Source organism: Myxine glutinosa, chromosome 8 (genome assembly GCF_964187855.1).
Source record: "Myxine glutinosa chromosome 8, kmMyxGlut1.1, whole genome shotgun sequence".
NCBI classification, from domain to species: Eukaryota; Metazoa; Chordata; class Myxini; order Myxiniformes; family Myxinidae; genus Myxine; species Myxine glutinosa.
This window is the reverse complement of record NC_136268.1, coordinates 2,387,832-2,406,616: the sequence shown is the minus strand read 5'-3', so window position 1 is coordinate 2,406,616 and position 18,785 is coordinate 2,387,832. Positions and strand designations below refer to the sequence as shown.

Below are 18,785 nucleotides of genomic sequence, written 5' to 3'. Positions count from 1 at the left end.
TTTGCTTGTAAGCAAATTAGTAATTAATTGATCACATGCCGAAATTGGATCTTTTATGTTGGGCACAAAATTTTAAATTTACAAAGTTGGAACAATTGCTTTGCAAGTTTTTGAAACCAAGTGACAAGAGTCACATGATGATCAGGTGGGAATTTCGGACTAGTGTTCCGCATGATTGATAGGTCAGTGGTCGACTGACATGCAAATGGGTGTGTAGTCAAATTTGGATAAATTATGGTGGGAACTGAAAGGGTAATTTCAATGTGACATCATAGGGGTTTTCTAAAAATAAACTTTTTGGTCCATTTGCGTATTAGCATTTATAAAATTGAAGGACAAATTTTATGAAAATGAAATAAAACTGACACCCATCCTGATTGTAAATAATGGTTCCAACGCAAACAAATATGCATAATGCATGCGTGTGTGTGTGTTTTGTGTATCAATGTTTGTGTTTGTTGTCGTTGTTTTGTGTATCAATCTTACAAGATTGTTGACACCGACATTGGGCCTTGTCTGAAAAATAGATAGTTCCATGGGGATGGGATCGCATATCGAGAGAATTCGTAAAATAAAAAAAATAGAAATATAATTTGATTATGAAAATTATCACTTTTGTCAAGGGAGATGGAGAATAAAGATTTGATTGCTGAGTTATGAGCAGCTATTCATTAATAGTAAAAAAAATTGGAAGTAATCTTGGGATTCCATTGTGATAGAATTTATATGAGAATCAAAGCTATTTATGGATATGAGCTTCATAAAAAATGTGGGAGTACAAAATTAGCCAAATTTTGGAGAGGTCTTACACTGACTTCCCAGAGTACTCTGCTCACGGATTTTATATATATATAAACTTGAATTTTATCAGAATATAAATTGGGCTGTATGTATGGATGGGTATAAGGCATAGATGATATGGGAAAATAGTAAAGGAAATTTTGCTGGTTTGAACTATTGGGAGTTTTGAGTTCTGGAGTTCAAACAAAGTCACTGGTTAACAGATGAGAATGGATAGTAAATAAATTCTTCGATGCTGGGTAAATTAACTACGATATTAATAAGACTTATGAGAGCTATTGTTTTTCCTTACACCAGTGCGAAATTATTGGGAAAAAAAATATATATATATATTAGATCCAACATAATGAATCTATAAATGAATGTCAGATGGATAATATCCTCAATTTGTACTAATTATTTGATTGTGGGTAAAGGAATTAATTTATCATAGTGGATTGTTAACAGCAGCCTGAAAATGTCCTGAGAGTGCATCCATGTAATCGGAAATCCCAGATTTGTTTTTACAAACAACATTTTGGTAGAGGTCTTGTGTGGACGAGCACTTCCTTGGTAGATAAAGAACGGTACTGCATGCTGGCAGCCACTTTTGCGGCCAGTTAGGCCAAACAAATTGAGAGGAAATTGTAGTTAAATACGTAAGTTACACATGGCTATTTGTAAAAAGGAAATTTGTTGAGATGGGAAACATTTTTCGAAGGTTTATTAAAGTGTTACAATATGACATGTGGCAAGGCAAACTATTGGATGGGAAAATTAGATCTGGCTATAGAATAAATTTATTGACCCCTTGAAGTTAATTCTTCAAATCATTGTTTCACTGGCATTTTTTTGTTCAAATTGGAAATAGTTTGGTAGAGCTTTGGTTAAAACCTTTGGTTGCGGTATCTTGGAACGAAATGATAAACCATAGGAGATTGATAAGAATAGGAAAAAAAATATGGACCCAAAATAGAAAGTTGGATTCATGCCTCTCATTGCAAGCAAGCACATGGGGCTAAGGTGGACGATCCCACAGAAAATGAGGCTGCACCTAGCAGCCCAGCAGAACATTCAGTGGCAGATAAATGATAGTCGTGATTTACAGTCATTTGAATTACATTTTAACACCCCTTGCATTGATAAACATTACATTTTCAACATGTGATATTCCTACTTGGGATAGTGACATTTATTTGCCTACATGACATACAATTACCTGCTGATATTAATACAACATGAGTGAAAAATGTATCACAACTACACTCATGATCAGGGGATTGAGTTCAACCCCGGGAGATAGGGGGATCAGGGTAAGACAAATAATCTGATTTATGTTACATATTAAGGGATTTTCTTTATTTACCTTTTAGGAAGCTTGTTAGTTTGGTATATAATGTTGAATGTCATCGACATATAATTATGTCATAGGTATGAATATATACAAGGAGTAGCAGACTTGTTTGTTGGTTTAGTAGTTATGTTGGCAATTGTTTTAGTGGTGGCTTGCTTGAAAGCCTTAGTGACGGTGTGTTTGAATAAGGTAACCAACAACACGATGATAACGCATGAAGTGACAAATGAGGAAAGAAATGTGGAACCAGAAAAGGAAGACTTTTATGGCGACATAAATACTGAGATTAAAAGATTACATCAAGTGATGTTGCAAATGAATACAGTAGAATTAAGATAATGGCATAACGACAATGTTATGAGTTGTGTCAATTACAATATCAGTGAACTCATATCACCACGAGTGACACACTGTTAGAAAAAAAAAAAAAAAAAGGGGAAGAGAAAAAGTGGAGAGGAATTATGGTAATAATACATTATGCTTAATTTGTTGGTTTGGGAAAATTTTTGTTGGGAATTAGATATTCCTGTTTGTGATTGTAATCATATACAATTTATTTTCTTAGAGTAGTGCTAAAATACCTGCACAAGTTAATTTTTGAACTATATTAACCTGAAAGCAATTGTGGATGCTATTCTTAGTTTAGTAGTCAAATACATACCTGATTGAATATTATTTGTGTGACGCATATAAATGAATATAACTTTTTGAATGTTGTAAGGGAAAACAACAAATTGTTGAATGTGAAACTGTCGGAAGATATACATGATTATGCTGATTTCATGGTAAGATGTACCCTATCTGATTCAGTGTGTGTGGAAAGCAGATTCAGATGTGACTGAGCATAAGGATAAGACGAGATCACATTTTGAAGGGAGTGCTAACGGAATTGGGAAGAAGTTCGAGAAAGAAAATTTGTGGCTAAAAAATGAAGTTAATCGTGGCATACACCCTCTTTCTCAAAGAATGATGAAGACATTCTCCCGGGTAACTTGGAGATGAATGCTTACCTTCACCAAGGAAATTTATGTGACCATTTGCCTGGATCACACTGCAACATATTGTTACAGACACGACTTTGATGTTATGGTGGGCCGAGCGGAATGGCCGCCGTGTCCGCACAAGTTACCCGATTATACTCGAACGTTGCTCAAGGTGCACCTACGCTAAATCAATGAAGGAAAAGGACACAACGGCTGGGATTAAAATGACACGACACCAGGGATACGGTTCTCAAGACCTCCGGAGGAGGTTATATTAGGGCGGAAGGTCAGATTACAACGACAAGAGGGACAGCATAGAAAGGCAGGCACTTAGACACACTCTTATATTAGCCCCGACAGACGACAGATAAACGGGACAAAACTGACTCACACGGGGATTGATGGCAAGGAGGGGCAGGTCTTCGATGGCTCAAGGTGCACCTTGGCTCAGGGGCAAAATCGGCCCGGTCCAGTCCAAAGATGCGGGAGGTCTCACTCAGCGCTTGGAGGTGGTGACTTGTCTTCTCAAGCTGGGGGCGCATCTGACGTCACGTCCGGTAAGTGGCTGCGTATATCCGGCGGGGAGTGACACGCCCTCGGCTAGTTAGCTCCGCCCCAGATGGAATCGGTCCGCCCTTCTTATTGGGTGCGGGGGGGGCCACCGGGTTCCGCCCTTGACGAGGAGCTGACAGGGAGCCCCTTCGTGGTAACCCCGTCGGAGCGCATGGTCAATGGCGGCTAACCGAGCCGGTGTGAGGACGCACACTCCCCCGCGCCGTGCCGCCCCCATTTCCTCTGTTGTTGTAGTTGTAGTTGTAGTTGTTGTTGTTGTTGTAGTTGTTGTTGTTTGGGGAAGAAGATGGGAGGAGGTATGGGAAGGTCCTAAACTCACTACTGGTGCCATATAATCACATTCTGGAAACGAGTCCTTAACTGACATAGACTAAGAATAACTAGCAAGATGTCCGAAAGTTGTCTACGTGAGATGCGGTGGACCTGGGCACGACATTTAATGGGGGAAAAAGGGGAAGGTCGGTTCTACATAGTGTTATTTACAGGCAATGGGACTAGCGAATGGGGGATTGGGGATAGTTGGGGAGTATTGGGGAAATAGGGGAGTATTTACAAGCGGATATTGAGGCCAAGTCCCATATCCGCAACATTGCACCCTTCTCTACCCTCGGGGCGTCCCGACCCGATAAATTTTTACCTATTTTAGTGTGGCACTCAGATGTAGTTCCCTCTACTATTAACTCTACCCTGAGTGCGACAGTTTTACAGATATTCACAAATGAGTAAATATGTCCCCCTGCGACGTTGCACCCTTCTCCTCACAGAAACACACCCACAGGATAACCGAATCCGGAAAGAATTCGCAAACTAAACATACAGCCGGTAGGGAGCATTATTTACAAGACTACGCTGCTATTTACACTACGATCCAGGACCTGTTTTTGGAGGAACACATGCAGATGTTATGCATAGAGAGAGAGCACGCATGCCAGCATCGATACACCAACCCACGAGTGCTCTGTGGCCTTACGGCCTTTAATAATGTGCAGAGCACCCCATCCAAGCACCAAAAGCACCACCCCAGCACCAATCGGTGCAGTCACCATTGTTCAATGAATAAAAATAAATTCAACAACCCCTAACCCTGCAGGTGTCTCTTGCTCTTCGTGTGGTGCACTTGGCCTTCTGGCTTCTTTAAAAATAAAGAAAGGCGCCAACCGCGTCCATTTCTTTATTGTGGCCGTCAGTGGTGTCAACTAAAAGTGGTTCACCTGTATGGCATAGGTGCCACGTTGACCCATAGGTCCATCCACGGGTGGTGCTTGGCCGCAAAAGAACTGCGGTCCATTGTGGGTGGCCACCAACATTGCGGTCCATATGGTGTATCGATCCAGGCAGCAAGCAGCGAAAGTGCAGGCCCACAACTGCGTAGCCAGCACCTCTCTCTCCTCTCTCTCTGCCCCAAAACCAGATCCTCGGAGGTGGTAGACAAAAGAAGCAGACAAGTGAGTAAGGTGGTAAGGGCGCAAAAGTGCACGCAACACAAGGTAATGCACACTAGGGGCACATGGGAACCAGGTGAGACAGGTACGTTCCTACCGTACACTCCCCCCCCCCCCCCCCCCCCACCAGGTAACCTACATGGCCCCTTACCCCTTACTGTATCCACAAAACACAACACTACCCATAAACATCTATTTTACTAATCAACAAACATCCCTACTGTCTTCCCCGTTCCTCCCATGTACCAAATTCGTCTTCTCTCCCTCCTAACCAATCAAATTTGCCATTTTCAACTCTCATCAAAATTTGCCATCTCCAACTGAACATCAAAATTTGCCATTACCAATTCATCATCAGTCCCTCCTAAGGAGGGAGAGATGGAATCACCCCAATGTCTCATCCACGTCGTGATGCGTCTCACCAATCCACAGCAATCTCATTTCCTGCAACAAAACAAAGAAAACACAGGTGTGGAGTCATCATCATCACCACAGGTAAGTGGCTGCGTATGGTGCGACAGGTTCATCAATCCTAACTATTTCCTAAATGACTTTAACAACTTTACACTACCCGGGGTCTTTCTCCGGCCAAACCATTGGCCCTCTTACACTATGGGTTCTAAAAACCAATTCCCATTGGCCAAGCTGTGGTGCTTTTCAATTTGGGGTCTCACTCCCCCGATTCATCTCCCGGTGCCCTCGCACAATTTCTGGGCTGTGGCGTGTACCTCTCCCAGCGGGTCTACCCACCTGCACACCTCCACCACTGCAGTTGCCTCCGAGCTTACCTGCTCCTTACCCTAACCTAACTACCTGGGGAAGGCCCTCTGGCGCTCTCCCCACTCGGTGCCCTCTCTGGCACTGGGCTGCCCGATCCACACCCGGGATCCTCAGGCACCCACTCACAACTACCGGCTCCCAGAGCCCACCTGCGGCCTCACCTGGCCGACATCCTCACAGTGGTGGAGTGCCCAACCAACTACACACACTAACAGGCTACACGCCCAGCCATTTCCACAACACTAATGCACCCATCCACAACACCATTCTGCAACCGCACCACAAATGCCAATATCCAACCACAATTTACCTATACCCTCTACCTAACACTTACACTACCCGCCCCGGGTATTCGTGAAAGGGGTCCACTCTTCCCCCATCCACACCTTCGCACCATGCACACCACTCCGTACCACTTACTCCAACTCTCTCCACACACCTGTACTTGCACACCTGTGCTCTCACACCTGGTGCCACCTGCACCCTTCTCTCCCCAAGCGCATTCGCGCTGATCCACAACACTCACTACTCATACACTGCTCCACACACCTGTCCAGTTGCACACCTGTGCAATCACACCTGTTCAATTCTCACACACACGGCATCATCTCAGCTAACTACTCCCTTCTGAAACTTGCGCTTCCCAGTCGTCCCTTTAACCTATTGCGCTCCCTCGTCATTATAACCCACATTAAACTACCTGCGTCCCCACTACAGGTATCAGTCACTAACTAAACTTAACGTTACCTAATGTCATCTTCTAGGTCCCTATCAGTTTAACCTAACCCACCCGGGCTAGTTTTCACTGCCATACACCCCATAAGCTATTGCTCCTTTGCCCCCATGGGAAGGGTGGCAGGGATTACCCCCTTACCCACCGGGCCCATCGCTCACTACCAATTTTGCACATCAAATTTCAACAAATTAAAAATTTGCCAATCACTGCCCATCATCTGCCAATCATTACTGCCAATCCCTTGCCAATCATCAAATTTTGTTTTTCTCTAATTTTGGGTCCAAAACACTATCCTCATCACACAGTCTACTCACTACTGCCTCTCGGTGCGCCAATTCCTATCCAAAGCCCGGCTTCGTAAAGCCAAGCCATGAATGCGGGTTGTTTGGTGCCAGCGGCTGGACGCGTCCGGCACTCGGTGCAGGGACGGGGGCTTACCCGGGCCGAGATCCCACGCACCATCTCGGCACGGAGCCATCCCATGGCTCGATCTCGGCCTGCCGGAATGCCTCACCAAAAAGTGGTCGCCATGACGACCCTTCCTATCCAGCCGCCCGCTCCGCCTAGTGGAGCACGGCCGCGGCCGTTCCAAGCGAGGCCCGGCACGCACCGAGGGCCCGATTCGGCTAAAAGTCGACCTAACCTCTAAACCGGTTACCGTCGATGCTTCACCTGGACGCTTACACCCCGCAGCCCGTTCCTTGCTCCTCGTACCTTTCCTTGCACACCCAGGTACACCCATTCCACTCACAGCCTTGGTCACACACCTGACCACCGAACACTTTGGCACACATTCGTTGGTCGCACACCTCACCAACACACCTCTTCGCGCCCCCTCCTCTGTGACAATCACAGGTGTGCTCTCATTCGCACACCCAACCACGTGCCTCACAACCAACTCCAGCGTGCATTCCCACTCACGCTCTACCATTCCAGGTGTGCATCCTTCCATCCCAGGTGTACATCCTCGCTCACCTGTCACAACCAACTCACTCTCCTTGTCACTCTCACTACTCTCACCTCCATTCTTGACAACGCACTCACCCTTACTCCCGACAGCGCACTCTTTCCTCATGCACCTGTCCGTCACACACCTTTCTCGTGCACACTCTCCCGTTACACCCTCTGTAACACTCACCACAGGCGTGCATTCTTCCTTGCCTTTGACAGCGCACTCTTTCCCCATGCACCCATCCGTCACACACCTTTCTCGCGCACACTCTTGCGCACACTCTCCCGTCACACCCTCTGTAACACTTACCACACCGCGCTTCCATGTGCTCCCTCGCACACGCGCTACGACCGACTCATTCTCGCCAGCACCCTCACTCCTTGGCACGCACTTTTTCCTCACACACCCCAGAGTCGGACTTTCTCGCACACCTCCTTTTTCGCACACCAGACCTGTCGCACACTTCACCAACGGCCTCTCACGTACACCCGGGTCCATCTCGACCCCCAAGCTTCTTAAATCCCCTGGCGCATCATACGCACGACCATATTGGTCACCACTTACACCGGGTCCTCTTCCTCTTCGCTTCTCCTCCATCACCTGCGAATCCCTCATCCGGTTAATGAGCACATCATCACGATCCAAACACAGACTTTGGACCAATTCTTTTATCTCCTCTTTTATCTCTTTCTTATCCCTTCTCCGTCGCTTCTTAATTTCGCTCACCCCTTCTTCCACTTCTTCCAATTTCTGCTTCACCTCTTTTATTCCCCGGTACGTCTCCTCTAGCTCGTCCTCCAAGGCTACCTTGACCGTTTCCATGTGCGTCCTCACCTGCCGGTCCTTCGTCTCCATCACCTCTATCACCTCGTCCAACCTCGTTGTCAGTCCCTCACGTACCATCTGACATTCCCTCTTCGTCGCTATCAAGTCATCTTTTAGTTCTTTCTGCGTCGCCTTTAACCCTCCTAATACCGCAGTGTTCCTTTGAACCTGCTCCGTTAGTCCTTTTTGTCCCTCCGTCAGCTGTTCCACCTCCTGCGTCAGGTCCTCTATGCCCCCTTGTAACTTTACAGTCCCCTTTCTCACCTCCTTCTCCATGCGCTCCTTACAGTGCCTCACCTCCTCGCGCACTCCTCCGACCTCCTCACTCACTCCTCTTCTGATCTCCTCTCCCATCACTTGCATCTCCTGCCCAGATGCCATCCTCATCTGCTCCATTTCCTCCCTGTGAGCATCCAGTTTGGTTTCTACCCCCATTCTGACCCCCTCTATCTGCTGCCCCATTTGTTTAACTTCCCTTTCCGCTTGGTCCCTCATGTCCCTCAATTTGCCTTCCATGGTGATTTCTAACCCCTCTAACCCTTTTTGCATCCCTTCCATTTGATTCTCTTGAGCGGCCATTCTGTTTTCTACCCCCATTAACCCCTCCTGTATTTCCCCTAATCTATTGTCTAATTTCCCAAATTTCTCGTCTAATCCCTTAAAATTATTGTCTAACCCCTCACCGGTACCCCTCGCTTCGTCCCTCATTACCCCCATTTCGTTTCCCATTACCCCTATTTCGTTTCCCATTACCCCTATTTCGTTTCCCATTACCCCTATTTTGCCCTCTAATCGCTCACCCTGAGCTTCTATACTGTTTTTCAAACCTCCAATTTGGTCTCCCATTTGTTCCATAAAGGCCCTCATTTGCAGGAGGAAAAGGTTCGAATCCACCAGGGGCGCTGCCACGGTCGCGGGCGCGGTCGCCGTGACCAGCGAGGCGCCATTTTGTGCGTCTGCTACCCTCGCTGCTTCGCTCTCCTCACGTCCCTCAATTTGGTCCTGGACCGACCCTGCCTCACTCTCCTCTACCGGACCCCAGCTGTCTTGATCCGCCATAGCGCGACTTTCAAAATTCGGGTTTTTATTTCCGTAAAACAAATCAAATTTCGCTGTTATAATTTCGAGCGCGTAAAACGCGCTCCGGATCGAATTTTACTTCCCAACACCAAAATGTTACCCTAATGGTACACTTGGTGTTCCAAAATTTGGGCCTAATAAATTTAGTCCCAGGTCCGAATCCGACACTCCTGACACCAATTGTTACAGACACGACTTTGATGTTATGGTGGGCCGAGCGGAATGGCCGCCGTGTCCGCACAAGTTACCCGATTATACTCGAACGTTGCCGAGTCGCGCTACGCTAAATCAATGAAGGAAAAGGACACAACGGCTGGGATTAAAATGACACGACACCAGGGATACGGTTCTCAAGACCTCCGGAGGAGGTTATATTAGGGCGGAAGGTCAGATTACAACGACAAGAGGGACAGCATAGAAAGGCAGGCACTTAGACACACTCTTATATTAGCCCCGACAGACGACAGATAAACGGGACAAAACTGACTCACACGGGGATTGATGGCAAGGAGGGGCAGGTCTTCGATGGCTCAAGGTGCACCTTGGCTCAGGGGCAAAATCGACCCGGTCCAGTCCAAAGATGCGGGAGATCTCACTCAGCGCTTGGAGGTGGTGACTTGTCTTCTCAAGCTGGGGGCGCATCTGACGTCACGTCCGGTAAGTGGCTGCGTATATCCGGCGGGGAGTGACACGCCCTCGGCTAGTTAGCTCCGCCCCAGATGGAATCGGTCCGCCCTTCTTATTGGGTGCGGGGGGGCCACCGGGCTCCGCCCTTGACGAGGAGCTGACAGGGAGCCCCTTCGTGGTAACCCCGTCGGAGCGCATGGTCAATGGCGGCTAACCGAGCCGGTGTGAGGACGCACACTCCCCCGCGCCGCGCCGCCCCCATTTCCTCTGTTGTTGTAGTTGTAGTTGTTGTTGTTGTTGTAGTTGTTGTTTGGGGAAGAAGATGGGAGGAGGTATGGGAAGGTCCTAAACTCACTACTGGTGCCATATAATCACATTCTGGTGCAACGAAGAGTCAGAATTAATGGAAACGAGTCCTTAACTGACATAGACTAAGAATAACTAGCAAGATGTCCGAAAGTTGTCTACGTGAGATGCGGTGGACCTGGGCACGACATTTAATGGGGGAAAAAGGGGAAGGTCGGTTCTACAGAGTGTTATTTACAGGCAATGGGACTAGGGAATGGGGGATTGGGGATAGTTGGGGAGTATTGGGGAAATAGGGGAGTATTTACAAGCGGATATTGAGGCCAAGTCCCATATCCGCAACAATATGAAAGAAAGGCGATCACTTACTCTTGTTCGAAGGCTTCGAACATTCATCACATCAGAAGTTGCAGGACAACGACATTTTACCTGCAACCTCTGTGAAATGCGGGGACATATGTTATTACTTCACCAACTTCCGGGGAGCCAGCATGGAGCTGCAAACCAATGGCTGTGCCTTTTCACAACAGCTGTGCACGATTCTGCGGGCCACTCCTGGTATGGACCATGGATGACCTGAACACCATGGTCCCAACATCATTGTGGATGCATCCGGCATCCCTGTTCCACATCTTGCTGGCCAATCAACGTCACACCAATACTTGCTGCCCACTCACAATGAGGGAGGAGGCAAGTCGACTACAACTGGGTGAAGGCCTTGTTCAGGAATTACTATGGTTTACAGCAAAAAGTGGCAAGAATGCTACATGGAGAGCAGGGTCAGTCTATGACTCCGCAATGTTACCACAACAGCGAAATCCTACACGAAGTAGTGCAGGAGCTATGAAGACATTAGGAGAAAATGTTTCATACCTGGATTCAAACACAAGTGATCAGCCCTTCCTTTCAAACAAAGTCAACATTTGTGTGGAGGCAAACGTTTTTGCCAGATGTTGCAGATGCTTTAAAAACTTGAAAATGGTGAAGCAAAATTGTTGTATCTTGGTGATGGTGAAGTGTTGTTTTACAAAGATATTTGTGATGCAAATGAAATAGATTGAATTAACAATATGGAAGGAGTCAATGACCAACAAAATGTTTTGTGATCAGATTCTTGCAGGATGACGGTGTATGCCTAAGGAAATTGTATTGATGTTTACTTGTAGTGATTGATTGTTTACTTATATTGATGTTTAGATTAATGGTTAATATAAACAAAAAACAAAAAGATGAGGGAATTGTGGAAGTGTAACTCTGGTAACTCATTGATTAGGACTGGTAACGAAGCAGATAGACGATTTCGTAAATGAATGCCAAGAATGTGCACGAACATGGTAATCTCTTGTCCACCTGGTCACAGCCCCAGGCTGGAGCACCCCCCTATTGTTTGGTAAATGGAACTCGCAACAGGAGGGGAGCGAGCTGGTGCCAGTGGGGCGAGCATACATGACCTCGGGGCATTTGCGGAGAAGGGATTAGCGCGACAAGGCCCATATAAACCAGAGCAAACTATGAGTCAGGAGCACTTGTCATCAGAACCTCTGCCCGACGGAACGAACGAGTACCAACGAGAAACAGCACCAGGAGATCACCGGCGAACGAAGAGGAACCAACGACTTGAATTACTAGATTCGTTATAGTATTGTAGTTCTTTAATATATTGAAACAAGTGAATTATTAGTTAATAAATCCTTACTTTGTAAAAACTGTCTCAGTCATCGGCGTCTTGTAGATTGTCCGTTATTCCCGGACACGGTCAAGCTGGAGAAGAAGGGGGCGGAGCGCCAAGAGCGAGGCGTGGCCCTGTCAACGAACCAACCAGGGCTGAGGTGAGCTCACTGATGGGCGTGGCGCGGCTTGATTTTGAAGCACACGATATAAGCGCGAGCGCGGCGCCTTGACACTGAGAAGGAGAGAGAGAGAAGACCGTCGATTGCATCATCACGGACTGCGCGGAGGTCGGGCGAGCGAGCGGATTGCATCATAACGGACTGCGGGGGGAGAGCTCGAGTGATTGTCACGTTACTGGGAGGACTGCGCACCTTGTGAAGGTCTACACCCCCCCCCCCCCCACCATATATAAGGCCCGAGCGCGCGCCAACGGTACGCGCTCGCTGCTGCCCGGATTCTCGCCACGGTACGCGTGGACACCTGGAGCCGGAACTCAATGCCTAAACCATCTGCCCAGACCTTCCTCCACTGCCATCTGCCTGGATCTTCTTCCTACCACTACCCTCCCGTGTAAGTCTGTCTGTTTGTCCTGTGCATGTTAATTAAGACTGTGTAAGCTTGCCCTGTGTCCTTTTGCTCTTCTTCTTGTACATGCCCTTCTTTCGTTTCCTCTTTTATTAGTACAGTTATAAATCACATTTGTTCTTCCTACCTTTTGGTTTCCTCTTATTCGATCGCTTTCGTCTTTTCCTCAATTGAATACCGGTGGCACGATTTCAGAACCGCTCAGAATCGGGTTCGTCTTTTTGCTAACGGCTCGAATCGCGGATTGCTAAACCGCCTAGGCAATTTCCATCTGTCCGTGGTTCGAGCGCGAGTTATTTCCCTGCTTTGCGGAGAGATTGGCATGCAGGTATTTGGGACCCATCTTGACCAATCACCCTGGCCAATCTCGACCGCAGAGGAGCGTTATAATTTCCAGGGCTGGGGGATCGGCCAGTTGAAAAAGACAAGGGGATTAACCCCCCCCCCCCCCACCCTTGGTAAGGGGAGCGCCGACCCCCGGATCCGCAACAATATGTATATACGTATATACAAAAATAATTACATCAACCATTCCAATCAAAGCACAATACAATATCATATAATCTTTAAATGTTGATGTTGATCTGTCTGTCTGTATGTTACCTATACACACCAGGGGCGGATCCAGCAGATGGGGGGGGGGAGGGGGGGGAGGGGAGGCTCCCTAAATCCGTCAAATACAAAAGCGATACATTTTTTTCATGTGCTAACGTGTATATAGCCGAAGATGTTGTGTCGAGATCACCTGACATTCCTCAGACCACAGGTGATGTTGACCACAGAGTTCAACATAGAACTGATTTGTACCATTCAGTTTGTTCCCACAGTGGATACTTGATGATTAACGAATCACCGGAATAATTTGTCATCGGAGATGCTTCTCCTCTCCTAACCATTCATGAACCACGAAGTGGAAAGGTTTCCCAAATATTAGAAAATCCAGAGTCTCCATCATTCTGTTTGAATTCAGCACTCAGTCTGTGTTTTCAAGACACAAGAACATGATGTTTGACCATGGGAAATTCTCCAGTGTATCCAATAGGCATCAAATGTGTTGGAGAAGAAAGTTTTGTCATAAGTGATTCTCGTAGTCGAGATGATGAAGGAAAATCTTCAGCTGATGGAAAAGCCGTAATTTTGATCGGAGGACACTTCCATGTCAATCCTTGTTCAATATGTCAGAGATATTGATTTGTTTTGATCATTTTGACATTCGTTTCATCATGTGCAATGCCTGATTTTCATTCAATTGGATTTCGATGAGACAATAATAATTTAAAATGTGTTTTGAGCAAAAGCTTGTTCATTAGAGAACTTATTACCTCCGCCACCGAAGGTGGATAGAGGTTATGTTTTCACCCCTGTCTGTTTGTCTGTGAACAGGATATCTCCAAAAGTTGAGGACAGATTCAGACGAAATTTGGTGGAGAGGTTAGGTATGTGACAAGGAGGAAATTATTAGATTTTGGTGAAGATCCGGATCTGGATCCGGATCTGATAATTATTTAAGTGATTCTTCGCCATTGATCGATAGGGCTAAAAACTATATGCAGTATAGCATGGTATTTTCAAAGAGTTGTGGACGCCTTATGACAAAGCTAGGTGGATGAGTTGGTCAGGCGACAAGAACAAGCCAATTTGATTTTGGTTCTCATCTAACAGTCCTGTGTCACGTCTCATGTATTCATCTGTATGTCCATGAGTGTGAGATGTGTGAGTGGCAGCTCCACTACAAGCCTCGGATCCTGCAAAATAAATAAATAAATGAAAACACCCACCTGAAGATAATACACCAGGAGCTCATTGAGCGCAGCATCAGCATTGAGGTTTACAAGGAAGCATTTGTCATCTCCAACCTTGATCCCCGACGACTCCAGCGAGATCCCCAAGCTCTCCAGCTGTCGCTGTCGTTCCTAATATGACAGGAATCACAGGGGCTAACAAGGTCACATCGAGCTTGTTAGAAAATCAAGAAGAAATGAGTCATAGAGGAGAGGATTGCTTGCGGTATCAAGCAATGGATGAACTCATCCTACCTGAGCGATAGCCACTGTCTTGCGTAGTTTCTCTTCCCAACTAACCGTCATTTCCTGCATTAGTTTCTCAGACTCCTCGAGTTTCTCCTTTAGGCCTGGAGCTGTGAGTGACTGGAAGGAGGAAGTACACCGCAGTCTCAGCTTCAAAATAATTATTTGTTTTTGAACTATATTTGAACCAAATCACCCCGCAAATGATCACGAATCTTCAATACGTAATGTCCAGCAGAAATTGAACATGCTCATCATTGAGCCAATCATTCCAAAAACACACAATTTCACCTCTGCATGGGTCAGCTGGTTCCGCAGCCTGTCAACCTCCTCACGCAACTCCTGAATGATTTTAGCGCTCGGCTCCTCATTGATCACGGCATGGTTGACGATGCGTTTTGCACGGTCTGCGTAGCGCAGCGTCGACAACGTTTCCTCGTAGCTGTCAGCGGCCGGGCTCACTGTTGCCATCATCGCAGTCTTGCTATTCCCACCAAGGTTGTCCTGTTGCAATTCAAAATCAATCATTACTAAAGAGGATAATGCTGAAATTAGTGCAACAAACACCCAAAGGGCGAAATTCAAATTTAAAGGCCCCAGGTAGTGGCAAAGTGAGTGGTGATGAAAATGGCCTGCAAGGATAGTGTTCCAAAAGCAGAGTGATAGAAACATGCGAGACCGTAAGGATGTGGAACATGACCAGATGCGCCAGTCGCATTCCAACTGCAGCTTTTATACCTCGGCAAGCACGGAATTCCAGTTCCATAGTCTCCAAAGCAATATTTTTCTAAACTATTTCAAAAGGATCTCTGATTAAATTCGTACAAAAGCAGCAAAGCTTCGAAAGCATGTAAACTAAACAATAGTTGAGATGAGGTCCAACTTAGCCGACTAGAGAAATTCAGTGCTCAGGTCACAGGAATAACTCAGAAGAAGCCTTCAGGAGGATAAAAACAAACTACAGCCAAGATGGCATTCCATCCCAAATCCCCACGCTTCCCACCTAGAGCAAGGTTGAAGTAGAACAGCACTCGGTAGAGCGCTCAACTCCACCAGGCTGAACAGATTATGTTCCCACCAATAGGCCGGATCGATCTACATGATCCAGACCTGAACCATGATCTCGTCACCTTGTTCTTGACACCTAACCCACTCACCCATCTAGTTTTGTAATATGTCGTCCATAATATTTGGTTTTATAATATTCGTCATATTTTTGAAACATCATGTTATATAATCGCTTTCCGCCCCAATCTCTCAATGGTGAAGAATCACTTAAAAATTAAAAAATTCTCATATCCGGATCCTGATTCGGATCTTCACCAAAATCAAATCGTTTCGTCCTTGTCACACACCCAACCTGTCCACCAAATTTCATCCGAATCTTTCAACAATATCAAATTCCGTTCAGGAATGATCCAATATCAAATTGTGAGCTACATTATTTTCCCCGTTTTGACCCCGTGACCCTATGTTCCCAACCCCTGGAGCATGAACTGGGGGTCAAATACCAAAAATCGTTACATATTCCATACACATACTAACCATATACAATGTTTCATGCATATATGTTACATATTTCCCCAATGTTTATTGTATATACAACGTTTCATTTTAAAATGTTTTAAAATGTACCCGTACTTGCATTTTTCGGTATTTGACCTTTTGACCCTGCCCCAGGGGGCGCGGCCAAAAATGATACTGCTCTTGCATCTTTGTGCCATGTATTGATCACAACTACTAAGTTTGTTAAACTTCTGTCCAACTGTTTAGAATGCGATAGCGTGACGGGCAGACAAAGACAGACAGACAGAGACAGAAAGACAGATGGAGCCAATTACAATAATCCCATTTTTTTTTCAAAAAGTATTTTTTTTTTTTTTTTTTTTTTTTTTGTATACAATATCGAGGCTCGTGAAAGAGCGAACATTAATCACACAGAAAGACAAACCGACACATAAAACATATAACATAGGGAGCGGTAGACAAGATGGGGAGAGAGGGGGAAGGACACAAACACAACATTTGAGAGCAGGGACCGAGAGACATGGAGACATCGAGAGATCTGAGAGAGGGCGAGGGCTTTGGGGGGGGGGGCGTGGGAAGGGGGCAGTGGGAGAGGTATAAAACATATGGACACTGCCAGGACTTCCAGGAAAGAAGTTGGAATTTCAAACAAGGTGGATCTGGGGTGAATTAGCGGGGGTAGAAAAGATCAAGGTTTTGGATGGGGGAAGATAAGAGATGGTGGTGAACAGCTGTTTTAAAGACCTGGAGGGAGGAGTGGGATTGAAGGGAGTGAGGGAGTTTGTTCCAGAGGCGGGAGAAAAGAGGAATGAAAGAGTGAAGGTGAGCGGAGAGCCGAGATTTCGGCAGTTTAACCATCAGAGGGTTGCTGGCAGATCTTGTGCGACCTGTAGGAATATTTGGGGGACAGAGCACAGAGAGAGCTGGGGGTGCAAGGCCGGAGAGGAGTCGGTAGAAGACAGAAAGACCACCTACCTGCCTGCGGTGAGTGAGTGAAAGGCCCTCAGAGATAGCTTCATCACGGGAGATTCCAATAATTCTGAAAGCTTTGGTTTCAACAGCGTGAAGCCGAGCTAGGTGTGAGGCAGGAGCACCGGCCCATAGGGGAGAACAGTATTCCATTGAGCTGCGGATGAAAGCCTTGTATGTGGTGAGGAGCTCAGGTGTGCCGAGGAAGGACTTCGCACGACGGAGGATGCCCAGTCGGCGACTGGCTTTGGAGGCCAGCTTGGAAATGTGGTTTTCCCAAGAAAGATCATGGCAGATAGTGAGACCCAAAATCTTGAGCGACAAAACTTCTTGGAGAGGATTGTTGAGAAAGTAGATGGGAGGGTTGTCCAGTCGATCTTTTCGGAGAGACATAGTAAGAGTGTGAGATTTGTCAGGATTGAAAGACATGTTCCACTTGTTTGACCAGTCTGTGATTTTGTCCAGGTCTTCAGAGAGTGAGGAGGCAGCAGACTGCCGATCTGAGGGAAGAGGGATGGAGCGGCAGAGAGTGGAGTCATCAGCAAAGAGATAGAGAGGATTTTCGAGAGAGTCAGAGAGATCATTGATGAAGACCAGAAAAAGCACGGGGCCCAGAACACTGCCTTGGGGAACTCCAGCCTGAACAGGAAGAGGAGATGAGAGAAACCCATTCAGGGCCACACGTTGACGACGACTAGAGAGGAAGTCCGCCAGCCATGCGTGGAGATTTCCATGGATACCAAAGGAGGAGAGTTTGGTGAGCAGAGCGGGGTGCCAGACCGTGTCGAAGGCACGTGATATGTCGAGGGAGACAGCTCTAATTTCCTGTTTGGCATTGAGGACCTCCATCCATTGTTGAGACAGCAGAAGCAGCATGTCCAGAGTAGAGTGACCTGGTCTGAAACCAAATTGATGATCAGAGATCAAGCCATTGGAGAAGAGGAAATATTTCATATCAGAAGCAATGATGGATTCCATGACTTTGCTGATAATTGGGAGAAGGCTGATTGGTCTGTAGTTGCTAGGATCTGTTTTTGCACCTTTTTTGTGCAAAGCGGTGATGTTGGCTGATTTCCAAGCAGATGGCAGTTGACCTTGAGCAAAAGAGAGGGTGAAGAGAACAGAGAGAGGGTGAGATAGAGCAGCAGAGCAGGATTTTAGGACCCGTGGGCTGATGCCGTCGGGTCCAGTTGCAGAATCAGAGTCGAGGGTTGACAGAAACTTTTCCACCTTGTCAGGAGGAAAGGACACGGAGTCCAGGAGCAGCAGGGTACGACTGGGTATGGTGGGTACAGAGAGGGATGGGTTTGGGACACAAGATTTAGAGGCAAACACAGAGTTGAGGCATTCAGCTTTTTCACGTGCGGAGTCAGCTGTGTAGCCGTTTGAGGTAAGGGAGGGGATGGAGGGGGAACAAACACCAGAAACGGATTTGACCAGACGCCACCAGGATTTGGAAGAGGGAGACAGATAAGAGAGTTCGGTCTTGAGAACGGAGAGATATTGTTTCCTGGCTCTCCTGAGGGTGGACACACACTTGTTTCGGGCTTTGTGAAAGGAAATGAGAT

The 18,785-nt window shown here is 46.6% G+C and overlaps 1 protein-coding gene across 5 annotated transcripts in view; it reads right to left on the bottom strand.

The window, feature by feature from the left end:
* The window catches only part of LOC144893209 (kinesin-like protein KIF13A), a 90,702-nt gene that overhangs the window by 58,398 nt on the left and 13,519 nt on the right, over positions 1-18,785 (bottom strand). For 3 of the 5 annotated variants that reach the window (XM_078782871.1, XM_078782872.1, XM_078782873.1), the window contains 3 exons: positions 15,013-15,225; positions 14,731-14,841; positions 14,473-14,607 (listed from right to left, as the gene is read on the bottom strand). In XM_078782871.1, the coding sequence (XP_078638997.1) occupies positions 14,473-14,607; positions 14,731-14,841; positions 15,013-15,195 (429 nt within the window). In that variant the 5' untranslated portion in view covers positions 15,196-15,225. Of the gene's footprint in view, positions 1-12,072; positions 12,342-14,472; positions 14,608-14,730; positions 14,842-15,012; positions 15,226-18,785 lie in introns of those variants that run through there. The other 2 variants (XR_013624241.1, XM_078782874.1) reach the window with 2 other exon arrangements.